The sequence below is a fragment of the Doryrhamphus excisus genome, chromosome 5, assembly GCF_030265055.1.
Source record: "Doryrhamphus excisus isolate RoL2022-K1 chromosome 5, RoL_Dexc_1.0, whole genome shotgun sequence".
NCBI lineage: Eukaryota > Metazoa > Chordata > Actinopteri > Syngnathiformes > Syngnathidae > Doryrhamphus > Doryrhamphus excisus.
The window spans coordinates 333,539-355,556 of NC_080470.1; the positions used below are offsets into that span (position 1 = coordinate 333,539).

The 22,018-nt window shown below is 41.5% G+C and overlaps 2 protein-coding genes across 2 annotated transcripts; both read right to left on the bottom strand.

The window, feature by feature from the left end:
* Positions 1-657: 657 nt before the first annotated feature.
* LOC131129397 (uncharacterized) lies at positions 658-21,625 on the bottom strand. The gene is made up of 5 exons (XM_058072943.1): positions 21,512-21,625; positions 18,102-20,133; positions 7,924-9,588; positions 5,198-5,387; positions 658-3,884 (listed from the first exon to the last, which is right to left on the bottom strand). Exons 1-5 carry the CDS (start codon positions 21,543-21,545, stop codon positions 1,557-1,559), a joined length of 6,249 nt encoding a protein of 2,082 aa, XP_057928926.1. The 5' UTR covers positions 21,546-21,625; the 3' UTR covers positions 658-1,556.
* LOC131129284 (leucine-rich repeat-containing protein 15-like) lies at positions 6,604-11,817 on the bottom strand. Its single transcript, XM_058072696.1, has 2 exons — positions 11,600-11,817; positions 6,604-9,588 (listed from the first exon to the last, which is right to left on the bottom strand). Exon 2 carries the CDS (start codon positions 9,579-9,581, stop codon positions 7,920-7,922), a length of 1,662 nt encoding a protein of 553 aa, XP_057928679.1. The 5' UTR covers positions 9,582-9,588; positions 11,600-11,817; the 3' UTR covers positions 6,604-7,919.
* Positions 21,626-22,018: the final 393 nt, after the last annotated feature.

A 22,018-nucleotide genomic window follows, 5' to 3' on the forward strand; every position in this document is an offset into this window, starting at 1 on the left:
GTCAATGGTATATTGACAGTTATGTCATTGTATGGTCATATCACCCCGTACTTCAGTACATGACAAAAAATTAAATAATTAAAATAAATGAATAAAATAAAAATTATTCATTCATGAATATATGAATGAATTAATATTTTTTATTTTATTCATTAATTTTAATTAATTTATTTTCATTTCTTTCATGAATAAATATTTTTTTATTTTATTCATTTATTTTATTTTTTTTATTTATATATATATATATATATATATATATATATATATATATATAATATGTATACATTTCTCCTTTTTTCTTTATTTTTCCCAATATGTATTAAGTAATCGATTTAAGTATTTAAGTCTTTAAATAAAGTTTTTTTTAAAGTAATGAATTAAGTAATATATATGTATTAAGTCAAATTTAACACAGAAAAACAGTAAATATATATGTGTGTGTGTGTTTTGTGTTAAATTTTACTCAATACATTTATATATATAGATTTATATATCTATATATATATATATATAAGTTTTTAAATATTTTTGCTGTTTTTTCAAAGTTTTTCAAAGCATATAATTTCCATTTTTGCAGTTTTTTTAGTGTTAAATTTGCCTTAATACGCGAGTCACAGGCTGCAAATGAAGAATGAAACACACATACAATAAACTCAATTGGTATAAAACATAAAAGATTATTCATTCAAATTAAAATGCAAACATTTGGTTTCCAGTTGGAGGTGAAACCCAAAGTGTTGTGAGTGTTTGGCTCCCCCTGCTGAGAGAAACTAAGCAGTGCATCCCAAAACATTTATTTCATTCAGCTACTCCATAGATAAATGGAAGTCATATTATATCAGATTATATATATTTTATATATATTATATATATATTATATCAGATCACACTATACACAAAGCTTATCAATGCTTTTCCAGTCAGTTACTCCTAACCACTTTCTCCAACGTCTCCTGGGTCTTCCCGGTCTTACACGTCCCTGAACGCCACCCCATCCTGACCAGATCAGTCTCCTGGGTCTTCCCGGTCTTACACGTCCCTGAACGCCACCCCATCCTGACCAGATCAGTCTCCTGGGTCTTCCCGGTCTTACACGTCCCTGAACGCCACCCCATCCTGACCAGATCAGTCTCCTGGGTCTTCCCGGTCTTACACGTCCCTGAACGCCACCCCATCCTGACCAGATCAGTCTCCTGGGTCTTCCCGGTCTTACACGTCCCTGAACGCCACCCCATCCTGACCAGATCAGTCTCCTGGGTCTTCCCGGTCTTACACGTCCCTGAACGCCACCCCATCCTGACCAGATCAGTCTCCTGGGTCTTCCCGGTCTTACACGTCCCTGAACGCCACCCCATCCTGACCAGATCAGTCTCCTGGGTCTTCCCGGTCTTACACGTCCCTGAACGCCACCCCATCCTGACCAGATCAGTCTCCTGGGTCTTCCCGGTCTTACACGTCCCCGAACGCCACCCCATCCTGACCAGACACTCCTCCCAATGAGTAGGAGCAGGGTATAGCCCCGGGGCCGGGTTTTGGACAGCCCTAGTTTAAGCCGCTTAAAGTCTTTTGGTCTCCGCCTCCCAAACAGGCCTGAGGATGACTTCTTTCCTGTGGGAGAAACTTGTGAGTTTGACCTTGTTTGACCTTTCCCGGCGCTGCAGCAAACGGCCAACAGACACGGTGACCTTGATCAGCGCTAGCGTGCAGGACAGCTCCACCAGCAGCAGGACGCCGTACACTGTTGCTTGGGATTTGCAATGACTTGACGTTCTTCCTTTGTCGTTCTTGCGTGTTGACCATGAGCGACTCGAGTCCACGGGACAGGCGACGACTCCAATTGTTGGGGTTGTTGGGGTATTTGGAGTCGTGGTTGTCGTGGCGATAGCTATTGTCGTCAGAGCGGTGCTGGGTGAGGTTGTGGTTGCGGTTGTGGTGATTGTCGTTTGTGGCAACGTGCTAACGGACGTCGTAGTTGTTGGTAGCGGAGTAGTCGGTGAAGTTGTTGTTATTGGTAAAGTGGCTTCTGTTGTGGTCGGCGGAGGAACTGTAGCTAAAATGGTGGTGGGAGTGGTTGCTGCTTGCGTTGGCGTTGGTTGAGTTGTTGTACTCGAAGCAGGAAGGGTTGCGCTCGGTTGTGGTGTTGTCGGTGTTGGGGTCGCGAGGACGGTGGTCGGTTCCGCTGAGGTTGTCGATGGAAGTCGTGTCGTGAGGATCGGTTGTGTCGTCGAAGGCGTTGCAGATGTTGGGGTCGCGAGGACGGTGGTCGGTTCTGCTGATTCCGGTTCTGCGGTTGTCGATGGAAGTCGTGTCGTGAGGATCGGTTGTGTCGTCGAAGGTGTTGGGGTCGCGAGGACGGTGGTCGGTTCTGCTGTTGTCGATGGAAGTCGTGTCGTGAGGATCGGTTGCGTCGTCGAAGGTGTTGGGGTCGCAAGGACGGTGGTCGGTTCCGCTGAGGTTGTCGATGGAAGTCGTGTCGTGAGGATCGGTTGTGTCGTCAAAGTCGGTAACACCCTAACGGTTGCGGTGGGATCTGCGCGGCAAACCAGTTCCTCCAGCGTCAAGTTTGCGAGCGCCTGTCCTTTAAGGTGTTCCGGATACGTACACGCAACCACACTGGGAACCAGCTGGGAATTGGCCTTGATCCAGATGTGGAGAGGTACAAGGTTGCAGTCGCAGTTCCAGGGATTGCCATGGAGGTAAACCTTGGTGAGTTTCGGTACAGGTTCGAAAATATCCTCAGGCAGCGTTTGGAGGTTGTTGCCGGAGAGATCAAGCGTACTAAGAGATGGAAGCTTCTCAAAAACGTCCAATCCCAGCGACGCGATGGAGTTGTTACGCAGATTCAAAACGGCGACTTTGTCCAATCCTTCAAAGTAGTCGGCCGACAAAGCGGCGAAGTGGTTCCTTGACAGATCCAGCCTCTTCAGTTTCTTCAGCGGACTGAATATCGCCTTTGGGAGATGACTCAGGTGATTTTGACTCAGACTCAAATCTGTGGTTTTCATTTCTCCGAAAAGCACAGCTGGAAGACCGGCCAGTCGGTTCTTCTGCAGCGTCAGCGTTTTAAGATTTGGGAAGCCTACAAAGAATCCTCCTGGTAATTTCGTCAGTCGGTTGTCGTCCAAAAGAAGCTTTGTGACTTTGTCTTTATGGGGAAACTGATTGGGGGACAAGTCGCTTATTTTGTTGCCCTGCACAGAAATTTCCTTTAAATTTGGCAAATGATGGAAAATATCCTCAGGAATGGCGGTCAGCTGATTTTCATAAAGCCGAAGCGTTTGCAGTTTGGTCAGCTTGGAGAACCAGCTGGTGGACACGGTGGAGAGGTTGTTTTTGGCCAGATGAAGCGTTGTGAGGTTCTCCAGGTCATCAAACGTCCCGTCTTGGATGGACTGGATCTCGTTGATGTGCAACTGGAGCTCCCGGAGCTTCTGAAGGCCATCAAACAAACCTTTGGGAACATGACGGAGCTTGTTGGACTTTAGGATGATTTTCTCCAGATTGTCCACCCCTGTGAAGACTCCCACTGGGATAGACTCCAGCAGCGTGCCGGAGACTTCAATGTACCTGGCGTTGATCAGACCTTCAAAAGCTCCCGGCTCGATAACGGTTATGTTGGTGTTCAGGAACTCCACCTTTTCCAGGTGGGGGTTTTCCGCAAAGGCTGCTTTGGGGATCATCTTGATCTGGCTGTTCAGGAAGAAAACTTCAGTCACGCCCGGTCTTAGCGTACGAGGGATTTCTGTCACATTGGAACCTAAGACCACTTGGTTTCCTGAGGGACAGTCGGTCTCCTTTTCACATGGTTGATTCCCGGTCAGGAAGGAATTAAAGAGCACCAGCAGGAGAAACACAATCAGGTCTGGACTCTGCATGGCCAAGCACTGGAAGACACAAGACATGTATGGAAGCGCTTATATACGGTATCTCACCAAAGTCTGGACGGACATTTTTATTACAAGATATCATTTTTCCACGGGACAAGGATTTTGAACCACACCTAGTGGCCCCAATTCATTTGGCACAGAAATGGAATAATATGGAGCATTCTGGAATACTGTCTTGGAGACTGTGTCTGTAAGTACTGTGCAACTTTAATTATATGTGCATTGAAAACACACATTTGATTTTCAGTGTTTTTATTCAAGCTACACGGTGGTTGAGTGGTTAGCGTGCAGGACCCACAGCTAGGAGACTAGGGTTCAATTCCACCCATCTGTGTGTGGAGTTTGCATGTTCTCCCCGTGCATGCGTGGGTTTTCTCCGGGTACTCCGTTTTCCTCCCACATTCCAAAAACATGCTAGGTTAATTAGCCACTCCAAATTGTCCATAGGTATGAATGTGAGTGTGAATGGTTGTTTGTCTATATGTGCCCTGGGATTGGCTGGCTGGCGACCAGTCCAGGGTGGACCTCGCCTCTCGCTCCAAGACAGCTGGGATAGGCTCCAGCACCCCCCGACAGTATCATTCGGATACTGTGAACATCCAGCAGCAACACAACATTTTGGCATGACTACTATTTTGATGAAAAATATACTGAACCAGGGCTGCACAGTGGATGAGTGTGAATGGTTGTTTGCTACCATGCAATTTGGATATTTTGTAAAGCAACACATGCAGATATGCTAAGAAGTTGTATACTACAGTATAAAGTATTTTTTAAAAATGTATTATTAGTATGAACTTCGGTGTTTTGTCTCTCATTTTTTATGTTTTTCGCCCCAGATATTTCAATATTTTTTCAAATAATTCCCATATATAGATTTTTTCCCCAAACCGACTTTTCCAAAAACTTTATCTAGTTTTGTTTCTCATTGCAACTTAAAAAATATATATTTTTAAATATTATTTTGTATTGTATTGTATTGTATAGTATACATACATTTGCTGATTTTCTTCAACTTTCTTCTTATAATCAACTTAATCTTATAATTGTGACTTTATTTACATAATATTTTGACTTTATTCTTGTAACATTAGAACTTTTTCCGCACCCTAATCTTCCAAAAATTACATTATTTGTTGTTTTGTTTGTTTTTCATTACATCCCAAAATACTAAAATCATGTTTTCCCCCCAGTGGATATCAATAGTACTATACAAGCTGCACACTGACTACTCTAAAACGCATTGAAAAGGTGGCTGACATGTGAGCGTCCATGAAATGTGACGTTATCTGAATCCCGATGGAGCCTACCTGATTATTTCCCGTGGCAGGAAGCAGCAGAGAGGAAATGCAAAGAGACACAAGCGTGGTGAGTTGTTGTCGATATCGTTGTTGCCCTGCAGCGACCCGGCTGGGCGTGGCCAAACAAGCTTCTGCGAGCGGAGATAATTCTAATCTAGGCGTCTTTTGCAGCCAATGGCGGCACTGGGCTGCAGCGGGGCTCCAACGTCAAGTAGATATGGCGTCTTTAAACACGTTTCATCTTATCGCCGCCATTTCCAACATTTACACAGTCCGACTTTTTTTTACTTTTAATGACTTCATGATTATCTGTTGACATCAGAGAGGATGAGAACAGCAAATACACGTCACTCTCGTTTCTGATTGTACTGTACAAGACTGGCATTCATTTTTAGTATTATGATTTAGATGATTTCATAAAACTATTGATTATTATGAGTTTGAAATGGAACAAAAATAAGAAATTGAACCTTACTAGCATTTTGAGGTTTTGTATGTTAGTTCTATTCTTAATTGTGTTCTAATTAAGAACTTGCCTTTGTTTGTATGAGCTGGAATGCTACCAAATTTTTATGTATAAATGTTTAATGTATAAAGACAATTTATTACATTTTTTTTAGCGTGGAAATAAATAATTACAGGACTGCACGGTGGTCGAGTGGTTAGCACGCAGAGCTCACAGCTAGGAGACCAGGGTTCAATTCCACCCTGGGCCATCTCTGTGTGGAGTTTGCATGTTCTCCCCGTGCATGCGTGGGTTTTCTCCGGGTACTCCGGTTTCCTCCCGTCTGGGATAGGCTCCAGCACCACATGTGCGGGAAAATTATGTACATTTTAAAATTTTTCAACTGGAGAAGATTTTCTTTTTTACTTAAAATACAGGAAACAATCCAAACTGGGGTATATATGTAGTATTATATTGTTATTTTACTACTATATAGGATTGTAAAAGTGACTATAGGGGTGTTATTTTATGTATGGAGGGCTCTAATCGTGTTAAAAAAGCATATTTAGTACGTATGTGCCTCTGTATCGCTGTGTATACCTTTTTTTAATTCAAAATGAATAATGATCGGTCGAGTGGTTAGTGTGCAGACCTCACAGCAAGGAGACCCAAGTTCGATTCCACCCTCGGCCATCTCTGTGTGGAGTTTGCATGTTCTCCCCATGCATGCGTGGATTTACTCCGGTTTCCTCCCACATTCCAAAAACATGCTAGGTTAATTGGCCACTCTTTCCAAATTATCCATAGGTATGAATGAATGAATGAATGAATAAATAATAATTACAGGTAGTGATTAAATTCCAATAGTAGCTGTTTTTTGCATAAGTAATACTCTTTGTTATATTAAAGATATCCTTGTTGGAAGATAAGCCTGTGTATACTTAGTAGTACTGAAACACAAGCATAGCATAATAAGACACAGAAATGCTTAAAATATACACCAAATAGTGCATTATCTTCAATAGGATCCAAAATAAAATAAAAAAAAATGTCTATTATAGAATTTATTGTGGTGCTAAAGGGTCTTGTAAAAGAGGAGGCTATAACTTTAAGAGCTGAATAAGAAGCTAGCTTAGAACATTCAACACGTAGCCCATCAGATTCCACCAAATGATTTTTTCAGTCATGGTGTGCCAACAACAAAGCCCCAAAACATCCCAAAACAACGCAACAGACAAATAAAAACACACAACACACTTTTACATGTTGATCAGACCAACAATAAACAACTATGCGACTTCAAACTACAAATTGAAGAACTATTTACATCAACGGTGCCGCAAAGCACGCTGGGAACCAGGAAGTGTTCCCAGCCACGCTACAATAATCTCCAAAGTAAATCTTTTCGAGTTGGTATGTAACTGACACAGTGAGTAATGAATAATATTTGAAATAATATGATTATTCTTATAATAAATCACGAGTTATTAACCTTGGTATCGGTTTGTCTGTTCACTGAGTGCTGTTTGATGCGTTATAATAAATGACCAGCAGGTGTCAGTGTTGTAACGAGAATCGTCTTCAGTTACGGAGAAGAAGAACTTAAGCGTTTCAAAGCAGTAACCTTCTATTTATTCTTTGTAGGCCGGTAAGGTAAAAATATACTTTAAAAATATATACGTGTGTTCAACGTTCATGTGGCAGTTAGTGTTTCTTTAGTGTCCTTGACTGTTATACATGAAAAGGTTATATTAGCTCATGGCCGCCATTGCATTCATAGACTGCTATTTCCCGACAGGCCCTGTGTGCCATGTCGTACATACCTCCGATTTTAGTCAACAAATTGAAGTTGAATTCCACCACAAGTTCAGCAGTTTCGAGTTGAAGTTACAAACTCTACTCAGTGATGGATACAATATTCATTCCATCGAAAAACGTCTGTAATTCTTCGATTCAAATTCTCGAGAGTTACACACGAAGACCAACAGGTGGCGCCAAACTTCTGCTTTTCTTTTGTTTTCTTTCCTTCCTGCCAATCACGCAAACACACACCAGTGACATGAAGTGACGTTGAAGTGACAAACCCACCGGAAAAGGTGATTGATTGAGGCTACTTTTGATGCAGAGCTAAAATATAAGTTTAAACCCTAGACGTCACTTCCTGTTTGTGGTACTTCAGGCCTGCAGGTTGTTGAAGGTACCTAATAAACATTGATGTTGAATATGGATCACTTTAAAATGCAAAAAAAACAAAAACATCAGGCACTTGTGAGACTGTACACGCGTCTACAGCACAGAGCTCCTGCCCCGATGTCCAATATCTCCTCTTCCTTTTCTCTTCCTTCTCCAGCATAGACAACCAATGACAGCGGCGCTGATGACGGCCGTGGCGACGACTGCGATGGCGATGAGGATGATGGAAGTACGGCCGGAGATTTGCCCCTCTTCCCCGTGTCCGCTTCTTGTGACCGCTTCTGACTCTGTGGAAGACGTGGTCTTGACGGCAGGCAAGTCCTCTGAGGTGAGTAGCGTTTGCTGCGTGGAACTCTTCAGGTTCAAGTCCTCCTCCGTCAGCATGGCAATGACCTCCCCGCTTAGGCCCAAGGGCGTGTCGCATATCACTTGGCTTTGGTTGGTCTTGGTTGGGTGCTTTCTCAGCCAGTTCCTCAGAGGCACAATGTCCTCGTCACACCTCCAAGGGTTCCGATGAAGCAGTATCTCCTCTGCCACAGAGATGGCGTCCAGCGTTTCCTGCGGCAGGTTGGGAAGAGAGTTGTTATTCAGGTCTATCTGCCCCAGGTGGCTCAGACCTTGGAGAAACCCAACAGGCAGTTGAGTGATGAAATTGTGCTCCAAGGAGATGTTTCTCAGCTTGGGAAGACCTCGGAATGTCCCAGCTTGTACGTTCCTGAGCAGGTTGGTGTGCAGGGATATTTCACCGATCTGTTCCAACCCTCGAAAGGCATCGGCGGATACGTGGCCGATCCGGTTGCGGCTGAGCACCAGGAGTTGTAACCGCGTCAGGTTTCTGAAGGTGTCGTCCTCGACTCGACTCAGCTTGTTGTCGTAAAGCCACAACTCCTGCAGGGCCATGGGACCAAACACCCCAGAAGACAAGCTCTCCAACCGGTTCTCATACAAGGAGATCTGGGCCAGGAGGGGGAGGTGCAGGAAGAGTCCTTGAGGAAGAGTTCTCAGTTGGTTGTTGGAAAGGAACAGCTTTTGGAGGTTGGGCGTCTTGGAGAACAGGTCGTGTTGGAGATGAGTGATGCGGTTGTCGTGTAAGGATAGTTCCTCCAGGTTTTTGAGGTCATCAAAACACCCGCTGGGGACTTGCTGTAGTACATTTCTGTTTAGCCGAAGGTACTTGAGCTTTGAAAGACCTTTGAAGGTCCCTCTTGGTAACTGACCGATACTGTTACCTGCTAGCAAAAGGTACACCAGCTCAGTCAGAGGGTGAAAGGTTTCCTCAGGTATGGAGGTCAACTGGTTCCGACTCAGATCAAGGGCAGTCAGTCTTTTGATTGGGGAGAACCATTTTGGATGAAGTACAAGGAGCTTGTTGGTATTCACGTTCAGAGTCTCAAGCTGCTGAAGATTCCGGAACAGGTCCTCGTGCAGATCTTGCAATTCTGTTCCAGTAAGCACTAAGGCCTTGAGGTTCAGAGTGGAATCAAACGTTCCAGGGTGAACCTCCCTCAAAACACAGTCTTTAACCCAAACGCTTAACGCGTTGGTCAGAGAAGTGAAGTCATCTGGCGTCAGGGAGGAGATGCTGCAGTTGGACAAGTAGAAGGCCGTGGTGGACGTCGGTGTTTGAGGAACACGTGAGATTCCAACACATAAGATTTGGTCTTCTTTACATTGGCATCCATCGGGACATGACCACACAGCAACACTGAGGGAACAGAGCAGCAGGAGCGCAGGGAAGATGAATGGGAGCGCCATGATTTCCCTGGAAAAAGACAGGACTCGTTTTAGTTTAGTTTTAGTTTAGTTTCAATTTTATAAAGGTCTAAATATTACATAAAAAAATGTAATCTAACGAGAAAAATGTCATAATATTATGAGAAAAAATAACATTGAACTATCCATTCATTTTCTACTGCTTATCCTCACGAGGGTTGTGGGGGTGCTGGAGCCTATCCCAGCTGTCTTGGGGCGAGAGAGACGGGGTCCACCCTGGACTGGTGGCCAGCCAATCACAGGGCACATATAGACAAACAACCATTCACACTCACATTCATATTCATCAGAGATGGCCGAGGGTGGAATTGAACTCGGGTCTCCTAGCTGTGAAGCCTGTGTGCTAACCACTCATCCGCTGTGCAGCCCTGGTTCAGTATATTTTTCATCAAAATAGTAGTCATGCCAAAATGTTGTGTTGCTGCTGGATGTTCACAGTATCCGAGTGATACTGTTGTGGGGGTGCTGGAGCCTATCCCAGCTGTCTTGGGGCGAGAGGCGGGGTACACCCTGGACTGGTGGCCAGCCAATCACAGGGCACATATAGACAAACAACCATTCACACTCACATTCATACCTATGGACAATTTGGAGTCGCCAATTAGCATGTTTAGCATGTTAGCAAACTAGCATGTTTTTGGAATGTGGGAGGAAACCGGAGTGAGAACATGCAAACTCCACACAGAGATGGCCGAGGGTGGAATTGAACTCGGGTCTCCTAGCTGTGAAGCCTGTGTGCTAACCACTCAACCGCTGTGCAGCCCTGGTTCAGTATATTTTTCATCAAAATAGTAGTCATGCCAAAATGTCGTGTTGCTGCTGGATGTTCACAGTATCCGAGTGATACTGTTGTGGGGGTGCTGGAGCCTATCCCAGCTGTCTTGGGGCGAGAGGCGCGGTCCACCCTGGACTGGTGGCCAGCCAGCCAATCACAGGGCGCATATAGACAAACAACCATTGACACTCACATTCATACCTATGGACAATTTGGAGTGGCTAATTAACCTAGCATGTTTTTGGAATGTGGGAGGAAACCGGAGTACCCGGGGAAAACCCACGCATGCACGGGGAGAACATGCAAACTCCACACAGAGATGGCCGAAGGTGGAATTGAACTCGGGTTTCCTAGCTGTGTGGCCTGCGGGCTAACCACTCTACCACCGTGCAATGTAGTCAATGTGTAATAAATTGGGGGTTGTTTTCCTTAATGATGCTTATCATAGAAAACCTATTATGTTAATATTTTGTTTTTTTTATTGAATTATGGACTCCTATAGAACAGCTACACACAATAACCCACACAGGAAGCTTTCTAGATCTTCCAGATTCTGCGCCTTTTTGTTGCAGTATTTCCATGGACCTCCTGCTTTTTCTCGGCCTATATGTTCCCATTTCAGTGTTGATTCTTCACTTCATGTTCTGAACTCCTGTTTCACTGCCATTTTGTATTGTTATGCCGTGCCGTAGCAGAATTTGGCTAGTCAATGTAAATTGTTAGCAAGAGGAAACCACAGCAACGACTGTTACAGTTTCAGTTTCAGCACAAATGTAGTTCCAGGTCTTCAGACGGGGAAGTATACGGCTTGGGAAGTGTGGTTTGGTCTTTCGTTATCTGGAGTCTGAGAGAGCCAGAGTTCTGCCAAGCCGCCAGGAAATGAAATGATAAATTTACCCTGACTTATGATTTCTCCTTTCATGGATTTGCTTTCCCACCATCCCAGTCGCAGGATCACTTCAAAAAACCTCAATAGACCCAAGAAAGGTCTCCATCCATACTGGTTCACATCACATCTTTTGGAAGTGGGTGGAGAAACAGTCATGGAGCAAGTTTTTTTTTCTTCTTCACTATGAAGTGTTTTGATTTTTAGTTGATTTTTCTTAGGAAAATAAACTAAGGCCTACTTTTCCATACGGATTGCTAAGGATCGAAGCTACTTTTCCAACCAAAGTATGAAGTATGTTGCATAAAAAAAGACACAGCATTATTGTGCATGGCTTACCTTGGATGGTGGCAGGCGACGGAGTGAACACACACCAGGAGGGGGGGAGGGGGGGGGGGTTGCTGTTATCTTTTATCACGTCCTCCCTCGTGCTGCTGTTTCACCAATCCTCCAATGAACATTTCGACATTCCCATCGCTCTTCATCATCACACAAATCCCTTAAAACAAATGTTGACCACTCGTCGTCATCACGGTTTCCCAACAGTCTTCTCTGCTTCTGGTTCACGTTTTTGTTAAATGTCGGGGTGGGGTGGGGGGAGATGGGGGGTGGGGGGTAGAGGGGAAACCCCACCCTCTGGTGACAGAATGAGTTTGAGCGCTTTTGAGATCCTGGAACATCCATGCGGTTGCAATTACTGGATGTTTGGTCATGTTTGCAGGAAGCACATGTTGGATTCATATTGATATTTTATGCACAGGAAGTGTTTGATTTGAGACAATAGACTTGTTTTTATTTTAATATGTTGTAAATATGGGATGTGCGTGCAGCTCATGTCTGCAGTTCAATGCCAGGAAATGCCTTTTGTGTACATCACCAGTCGGCCACTCGGTTATAGCTTCCTTGATACCATACCGACAGTAATCTCCTCAACATACTAAATAATCCATATACTGTATACATAGATTTTTTAACTGCTCTCAGCTTTGTGATATATGTGAAAAAATACTAAAATAATGTTTTTTTTTTACACATTATTTTACAAATTTATTGTCTGAAGATTGTTTTTTTTCTCATTCAACTGTAAATCTTTTTTTTCTTAATATTTTGACTTTATTTTCCTAAAATTACTGAATTTATTTTGTTTTTTTCCTCCAACTATGTTAAATTTTCCCTTGGAAATTGAGACTTTATTCTCTTATAATATTTTCACTCATAATTATTGTTTCTAACTTACCCAACCAAATTTCTTTTATTGCTTTTTTGTTTGTTTCACGAAATATTACATGTTAAAAAATAATGTAATATTTCAACACTATGCTACTAACAATATTATCATTTTATATCCATAATATTTAGATTTGTTTTGTTTTTTTTGTTCAAATTTATGTTACTATTTTATAACTCATAATAACATGAATTTTTTTTTCACATTTCAAAATGTTCCAATTATTTCAACTTTCCATTGGTAAATTTTCCTCTAGTAATTATGTATTTATTCCCATAATAGTTAGATTTCATTCTTGCAAACTTTTTCCCAAGCAAATTTTTTCCAAAATGACAATTTTATTCATTGTTTTGTTTATTTCTCATAATAATCTTTATCAACTATATATTAAAAAAATATTTCAAGTCTTTGCTACTAAAATAACATTATTTTTTCTCATAATATTGCGAGTTTATTCAAGTCAAAATTCTGGCTTTTTATCTGAATATTTTGACTCTTATTTTTGCAAAATTGTTGATGTTTTTACCGTTTTTGCTGTTACTTTGCCTAAATATTTTTTTCTCATAATATTATGATAATATATTTTTCTGACCTAATTATTCTTTAATATTTCAACTCTATACTACTAAAATAACATTATTTTTTCCTCATAATATTGTGAGTTTTTTCAAGTCAAGATTTTGTCTTTTTTTCTGAAAGTACCACTTTTTATCTTAATTTTTTGACTCTATTTTTTCAAGATTGTTGATGTTTTTACAGTTTTTGCTGTTACTTTGCCTAAATATTGAAGCTTTTTTCCCTCATAATATTATGATAATATATTTTTCAAACCTAATTATTCTTTAATATTTCAACTGTATGCTACTAAAATTACATTTTTTCTCATATTATTGTAAAATTACAACTATACAAAAAACAAATTCTTGTAAAATTGCTGCTACTGATTTACCATGTTTGCCGCAGCTGTTGCTGGGTTTAAAAAAAAATGTTCAAAGGGCCCCCGGGCCACACTTTGGACACCACTGGCCTAACTGAATCCATAAGGGAGGCTGAGCAGCCAGTTTGAACCTAAACAAACTCCTTCCTATGCATAGCAGCCAGATAGTGAGGGTGGAGCCGCTGTAACGTATACGTACATGTTGGCCAAGCAGCGGGACGCATATATGACTGATATACTCTAATATGGGATAAATATGTACTGATATACTCTAATATGTGCTGATATACTCTAATATGGGATAAATATGTACTGATATACTCAAAATATGTGCTGATATACTCTAATATGGGATAAATATGTACTGATATACTCTAAATATGGGCTGATATACGCAAAATATGTGCTGATATACTCTAATATGTGCTGATATACTCTAATATGGGATAAATATGTACTGATATACTCTAATATGTGCTGATATACTCTAATATGGGATAAATATGTACTGATATACTCTAATATGTGCTGATATACTCTAATATGGGATAAATATGTACTGATATACTCTAAATATGTGCTGATATACTCTAATATGGGATAAATATGTACTGATATACTCTAAATATGGGCTGATATACGCAAAATATGTGCTGATATACTCTAATATGTGCTGATATACTCTAATATGGGCTAAATATGTGCTGATATACTCTAATATGGGATAAATATGTGCTGATATACTCTAATATGGGCTAAATATGTACTGATATACTCAAAATATGTGCTGATATACTCTAATATGTGCTGATATACTCTAATATGGGATAAATATGTACTGATATACTCTAATATGTGCTGATATACTCTAATATGGGATAAATATGTACTGATATACTCTAATATGTGCTGATATACTCTAATATGGGATAAATATGTACTGATATACTCTAAATATGTGCTGATATACTCTAATATGGGATAAATATGTACTGATATACTCTAAATATGGGCTGATATACGCAAAATATGTGCTGATATACTCTAATATGTGCTGATATACTCTAATATGGGCTAAATATGTGCTGATATACTCTAATATGGGATAAATATGTGCTGATATACTCTAATATGGGCTAAATATGTACTGATATACTCAAAATATGTGCTGATATACTCTAATATGGCCTAAATATGTACTGATATACTCAAAATATGTGCTGATATACTCTAATATGGGCTAAACATGTGCTGATATACTCAAAATATGTGCTGATATACTCAAAATATGTGCTAAATATGTACTGATATACTCAAAATATGTGCTGATATACGCAAAATATGGGCTAAATATGTACTGATATACTCAAAATATGTGCTGATATACTTTAATATGGGATAAATATGTACTGATATACTCAAAATATGGGCTGATATACTCTAATATGTGCTAAATATGTACTGATATACTCAAAATATGTGCTGATATACTCTAATATGTACTGATATACACATAATATGTGCTGATATACTCTAATATGGGCTAAATATGTACTGATATACTCTAATATGTGCTGATATACTCTAATATGTGCTAAATATGTACTGATATACTCAAAATATGTGCTGATATACTCATAATATGTGCTAAATATGTACTGATATACTCAAAATATGTGCTGATATACTCAAAATATGTGCTAAATATGTACTGATATACTCAAAATATGTGCTGATATACTCAAAATATGTGCTGATATACTCAAAATATGTGCTGATATACTCAAAATATGTGCTAAATATGTACTGATATACTCAAAATATGTGCTGCTATACTCAAAATATGTGCTAAATATGTACTGATATACTCAAAATATGTACTGATATACTCAAAATATGTGCTGATATACTCAAAATATGTGCTAAATATGTACTGATATACTCAAAATATGTGCTGCTATACTAAGAAGCGCTGTCATAATCCTACATTTGTCCTTTTTGTCCTCTCTGTATGTTCACATCGGACAAATAGTTTGGGATGAATTACCCAATGCCACCAACGTGTAAAAGAAAATAAGACAATTAACAATTAAATATGTTTGGCAAATTCGCAATCACTCCAAAAATACGACTTGTTGTAAAAATTGTACAGCTGAATCAAATGTATGACTCGTATTCGGAGCTGTACAGTCGCCACATTTAACGCCCAAACTGTTGTATTCCGACATGACGTTCATCCCACTCGTCAGTGTTTTTCTTTCACTTGATATTTCCGCTTGTTTTCTACAGCACCATTTCCCCTTTATTGTGTGTGTGTATTGTGTGTGTATTGTGTGTATTGTGTGTATTGTGTGTGTGAGCGCTTTCATAGCTCCTGTTGTGTAAATCCAGCCTAGTGGAAATTCCTAATCAGCCGTTGTCATGGTAATGAACTTGGGAGCCGCTCACTCATCCATCCTCTATTGTGTCCAGTTTGCTTTAAAAGTTATGGAATTTGCGGCATCTGAAATCATTATGGAAAAGTTTCCCTAATGGTTGTTTGTCTATATGTGCCTATATGTCTATATGTCTATATGTGAATGAGTTCCATGTGGTGAGGTCTTGTGTTAGTGTCTCCTAACATCATGTCAGCTGGTCCTTTGGTGGCGGTGAAATTCAGATTTGGTTCATTTTCCTGACAAAGAGAGACTTTGAGAAGGTTCTAGAGTGGATGCAAATTGCCATCGTGAAAATGTGTCATTCTGAAAACTTTTGACCATACAGTCATTTCCCTCAACGACTGGAAATGTCAGATATGACAGTTTTAGCAACCTACTTCCCTTGCATGAGTCACTTTTGGGAGATATCCGCTTGCTGTTCTTCTCATGCAAAGAGGAAGTGAGATAGCATAGCATAGCATAGCATGACTACAAGTTTGTCAACAATCCCTCTCAAGTTACTGCGTTTTATCCATATACTTTATATTCATCTATTTCATGTAGTATTCTATTTGTATTCATTTTCTACCGCTTATCCTCATGAGGGGCAAACGTGGTGCTGGAGCCTATCCCAGGCAGAGTACACCCTGGACTGGTGGCCAGCCAATCACAGGACACATATAGTCAAACAACCATTCACACTCACATTCATACCTATGGACAATTTGGAGTGGCTAATTAACCTAGCATGTTTTTGGAATGTGGGAGGAAACCGGAGTACCCGGAGAAAACCCACGCATGCACGAGGAGAACATGCAAACTCCACACAGAGATAGCCGAGGGTGGAATCGAACTCTGGTCTCCTAGCTGTGAGGTCTGCACGCTAACCACTCGACCGATCATTATTCATTTTTAATTAAAAAAAAAGTACACACAGCGATACAGTGGCACATACGTACTAAATATGCTTTTTTAACATGATTAGAGCCCTCTATACATAAAATAACACCCCTATAGTCACTTTTACACTCCTATTAGCCAATATAGTAGTAAAATAACAATATAATACTACATATATACCCGTTTGGGGTGTTGTTTCTTGTATTTTAAGTAAAAAACAAAATCCTCTCAGTTGAAAATTTTTAAAATTTCCATAATTTTGGAGCCTATCCCAGGCGGGGTCCACCCTGGACTGGTGGCCAGCCAATCCCAGGGCACATATAGACAAACAACCATTCACACTCACATTCATACCTATGGACAATTTGGAGTGGCTAATTAACCTAGCATGTTTTTGGAATGTGGGAGGAAACCGGAGTACCCGGAGAAAACGTGCAAACTCAACACAGATGGCCGAGGGTGGAATCGAACTCGGGTCTCCTAGCTGTGATTAGCCTGCATGCTAATCCCGCCGTGCAGCCCCACACAGAACTGTTCCTGAAAGTTTTTTAGGAGGTGGGGTGAGGATGGCCGAGGGTGGAATTGAACTCGGGTCTCCTAGCTGTGTAACCACTTGGACCTCATGCAAGACTAAAATGTGACAACATTTCTGGTTCATAAAAAGAAATTCTTATGATGATAAATATGTAAATTAAAAACACGATAAATGAAAACAAACTGGATAGACCCTTTGTCTCTGTAGGGGGGGAGGCAGGGCCGCTTGCATATACGCACACGGTGCAGCAACGGAGCCTGGTGAGGAGCGGTACAAGGTTATGTACTAGAAATTAGGAGGAAAATTCCACAGCCTCTGAAAGGGAATTTTAATAATGAGCAAATAAACAAACATCAACACGAACGAGTATTCCTGTATTCTAGTATTCCAGTATTCCAGTATTCCAGTATTCCTGTATCCCGAATGAATGTTAAAGTGGTTGCGTGGGTCCACCTCACAGTGACCATATACACATTGTGTCCTTGGCGGGAATATTTAAAGTGATCCCAATCATCTACCACTGCCTTGGAATTGAGCAAACCTGCCCAGGTTGTTGTTGGAATCCTGTTTATGATCTGGCTTTGTTTGGGCTCCTTATCGTGTTGGAAAACCCAAGGAACGGGGTCACGGTCTGCTCCAGAAGGTTCCATTGATCCACAGTGTTGGCAGCGCCAGAACTTGACGCCGCCATCGCCATCGCCGCGCTTACTGGTGCTTGCGTGGTGGCGCATCATCACTGTCTGAGGAACCAGTTCTAAGTTCGAACCCTTGAGAAGATAAACAGGAATAAAACGGTTGCTGAAATGCGAGGCGTGCTCTATCACCCTTCAGTTGGTGCCAGCTCCACCCGGAGCTCTTCCACGCGCCCGTTGAGGCGATGAATGGCGTACATGGCAGAAAGGACGAGGAACAGACCCGCGGCCACGAGAAGCACGTGACCAAAGGCCAGGAACCCGGCCAAGACGGCGTTGGAGGGCAGAAACCACACGTAGACCCAACCGTTGTGGTGGTTGTGGTGAACGAACTCAGACGGCTCTGCCAGTACCACTTTGTCGTAAAACGGCGATGAAGCGTCGTGGCTGGAGGGAACCTCTTCTGGTGGGACGCCAGTTGGAGGTGGAGGTTGGAGCCATGAAGCTGATTCCGTGGCTTGAGACGTTGTTTGGATGGCGACTGGTCGGGCGGTTGTTGGATCCGTCGTAGACGACTGTGGAGTGGGCGTGGGAACCTCTTCTGGTGGGACGCCAGTTGGAGGTGGAGGTTGGAGCCATGAAGCTGATTCCGTGGTTTGAGACGTTGTCGGGATGGCGACTGGTCGGAGCGTTGAAGCTGATTCCGTGGTTTGAGACGTTTGGATGGCGACTGGTCGGGCGGTTGTTGGATCCGTCGTAGACGACTGTGGAGTGGGCGTGGGAACGTGGCTCGGAGTGACTGTGGTAACGTCGCAGACGTTCCACTCCTCGTCCCGCAAAGAGTCCAGGGTACGGAGTGCTTGGTACGGCGGACTCTGACATATCGTATCAGCGTTGTCAACAACGGCTTCCTTGTTCCGACTCACCCATCTTGCAAAGCCTCTGATCGGACAGGAGCAGTTCCACGGATTGTTGCTCAGATGAACCTTTAGGAACGGGTTGGACTGGAAAATGTCTTCCGGGAGATGATTGAGCTCATTGTTCTTCAAGTCCAGCGTGGTAAGAAGTCCTAGCTCCTGAAAGATGTTTCTTGGTAGCTCTTTGAGTTTGTTTTCATTCAGGACTAAGATGTTCAGCGTGGTTAGCCTGGAGAAAAGATATGGATGAAGCTCCTGGAGGTTGTTGGATTTCAGCGAGAGCTTCTGAAGCTCCGGGATGCAGCAAAACAGATCCGCCGGCAACTCTCGCAGCCTTTCGTTCAAATGGAGGTTGAGGTAGTGCAAGCCAGACATGTTGGCAAAGAGATTCCCCGGAACCGTGGTGAGGTTTGTGTAGAACAGGTAGAACTCCTGGATTCTGGGCATATGTCCCATGAGCTGGTCTGGTAGAGCCAAGAGCGGGTTGTTGTACAGGGTCAGCTTGGACAGGTTGGGCATGTGGTAGAAGCTTCTCTCAGGGACGGACTGCAGTTGATTGGTGGACAGAGTGAGGTTCTTCAAGCTTCTTAGTGACCAGAAGACCCTCTGAGGGATGCTGGCGATCTGGTTGTAATGCATCTGCAGATACTCAAGGTTCACTAGTCCGTCAAAGATCCCGGGTTCCAGCCTCTCTAATTTGTTGTAACACATGATGAGCTCCTTAAGTTTAGTCAAGGAGCTGAAGCTATCAGGCGGAAGTCTCTGTAGGAAGTTATTGCCAAGCTTCAGCGTGGTGAGGTTCACCAGTCCACTGAAAGCTCCTGGAGCCAGACTGGACAATTTGTTGTGGCTCAAGTCCAAATTGTCCAAAGCAACGAGTCCTTCAAACATGTCCACGGTGATTGTCGCCAGTTGGTTCCGGTTCAAATGAAGCTGCTCCAGAGTCGTCAGGGGGCTGAAGACTCTGGCGGGAAGCGAGGCCAGATTGTTGGCCGACAGCTGGACGGACTTGAGCTTTGGAACGGCGTTGAAAGCCCGCGGGTGGATGGTACGGAGGCGGCTGAGCATGAGACTGAAACGCGTCAGCAGGTCCATGTTCTCCAGGCTGTGCTCGTGGATGACGTTCATGCTGGTGGCGTGGAGCTGCAGCGTGTACGTCTGAAGGGGAAGTTGTTTGGGCGTGTCGGTGATGCTGTTGCCGGAGCACCCCACGTTGCCTTGGGCTGAGCAGCGGCAGGCGCTGGGGCAGGCCTCGTTGCTTGTGAAGAGCGGCAGCGCGGCCATCACCAGGACCAGCCGCACCCGACCTGCACGTGATCATATTATACTATTTAGTCGTTCAATCACAATCACATGACAAACTGTTTCATTAGTCAACAATTGAAGAAACAATACAAGCAGTTGATGTTTGCTAAATCCAAGGATGAAGAGTCTTGAACCAGTCATGATGTGCTATATATATCACTATATTGACACGCACTATGGTACACATTATGGCATTGGATGCTCATATCACACAGTACTTTGGTAAAAAAACAAAACAAAAAAAACTTAAACTACATTAGGAAAGCAGGAAGTGAACAAATGTAAGTTACTGATTGTAAAAGTAATGGTAATGGTAATGGTAATGGTAATGGTTTAATTTCATTTGAACATGCATCAGATTCCAATTGAGTGCATCCCATAATCAGTTCACAGTTCCACATGTCCAAAAGGAGTAGGAAGAAGCAAAGCTTATTAAATCCTACCCCTCCATCTGGTACTTTTACAATCACTAACTCTTACATTTGTTCACCTCCTGCTTTCCAGTGTAATTTAAGTTTTTTATTTTTATTTTTATTTTTAGTTTTATAAATTTAATAAATTTTACAAATTGTTTACAATTTTTTATATATTTTATATTTTTTTTATTTTTTATAATTTTTATTCAAAAAATTATACATTTTATAAATTGTATTATTTTTATAATTTGTATAATTTATTTTTATTTTTATTATTATTATTTTTTTTTTTATTATTATTTTTTTTCACAGTTCCACAGTTCCACATGTCCAAAAGGAGTAGGAAGAAGCAAAGCTTGTTAAATCCTACCCCTCCATCTGGTACTTTTACAATCACTAACATTTGTTCACTTCCTGCTTTCCAATGTAATTTAAGTTTTTTATTTTTATTTTTATAAATTTAATACATTTTACAAACTGTTTACAAATTTTTATATTTTTTATGATTTTTTATTTTGTTAATAATTTTTATAATTTTTATTAAAAAATTATACATTTTATAAATTGTATTATTTTTATAATTATTTTTATTTTTATTTTTATTTTCACATGTCCAAAAGGAGTAGGAAGAAGCTAACATATTTAGCAAACATCAACTGCTTGTATTGTTTCTTGAATTGGCTCATCGTTGTTTGCATTGTTTGATTTCCTTACTCAATCCATTCCATAGTTTGATTCCACATACTGAAATGCTATGGCTAGCATAACGTACCAGATGGAGGGGTAGGATTTAATAAGCTTTGCTTCTTCCTACTCCTTTTGGACATGTGGAACTGGGAACTGATTATGGGATGCACTCAATTGGAATCTGATGCATGTTCAAATGAAATTAAACCATTACCATTAGCATTACTTCCTGTATTTGCCACCTGTGTATTAGTAAATTGGTAAATATGATACTAACCTCCTGAATAGGAATCCATGTTTTTTTGGAACATCAGTAGCGATCAAGGAGCTTGACACCGTCTTCTAGAAGAGCTCTTTCCCCAAATGTGATGGTTGCCCATCAAAAGTAGACACTTTCTCCGCTCCATGCTGGCGTGCTGTCACTGATAACCAGGAAGAGGATGCTGGCTCATTTCCTGTGGGCTAATCATGTCAGCCTGATATGTCACATGGTTTCTTTAGCAGGTTATGGAGAAATGCTACTTTAGATGTTTTCATAAGGAATAATAATAATAATAGGCCATGCTAATAAGCATGATGATGATGATGATGATGTGTGTTTTCCTGGCCAACTGGTACCAGGCAGGGATGAAAGTTCTGCTCACTAACAGATACTCCCACATTCCAATGGAGAGTACTACGTGTTTATTGTAGTCCCATGTGTGTAGTATGTTGCTTACTCACACTCAAACATACAAAAGTTGTTAAAAAATATAAGTATATTATTATCATATGATACGCTACT

What these genes read in the sequence shown, in the direction of transcription:
- LOC131129284 (XM_058072696.1), bottom strand. Translation starts at nt 9,581, where the DNA reads ATGGCGCTCCCATTCATCTTCCCTGCGCTCCTGCTGCTCTGTTCCCTC.
- LOC131129397 (XM_058072943.1), bottom strand. Translation starts at nt 21,545, where the DNA reads ATGTTCCAAAAAAACATGGATTCCTATTCAGGAG. An exon ending in CATGGATTCCTATTCAGGAG is followed by an intron (nt 20,134 to 21,511) that starts GTTAGTATCATA and finishes GATCACGTGCAG; the next exon opens with GTCGGGTGCGGCTGGTCCTG. An exon ending in GAGCTGGCACCAACTGAAGG is followed by an intron (nt 9,589 to 18,101) that starts GTGATAGAGCAC and finishes GTCTTTTTCCAG; the next exon opens with GGAAATCATGGCGCTCCCAT.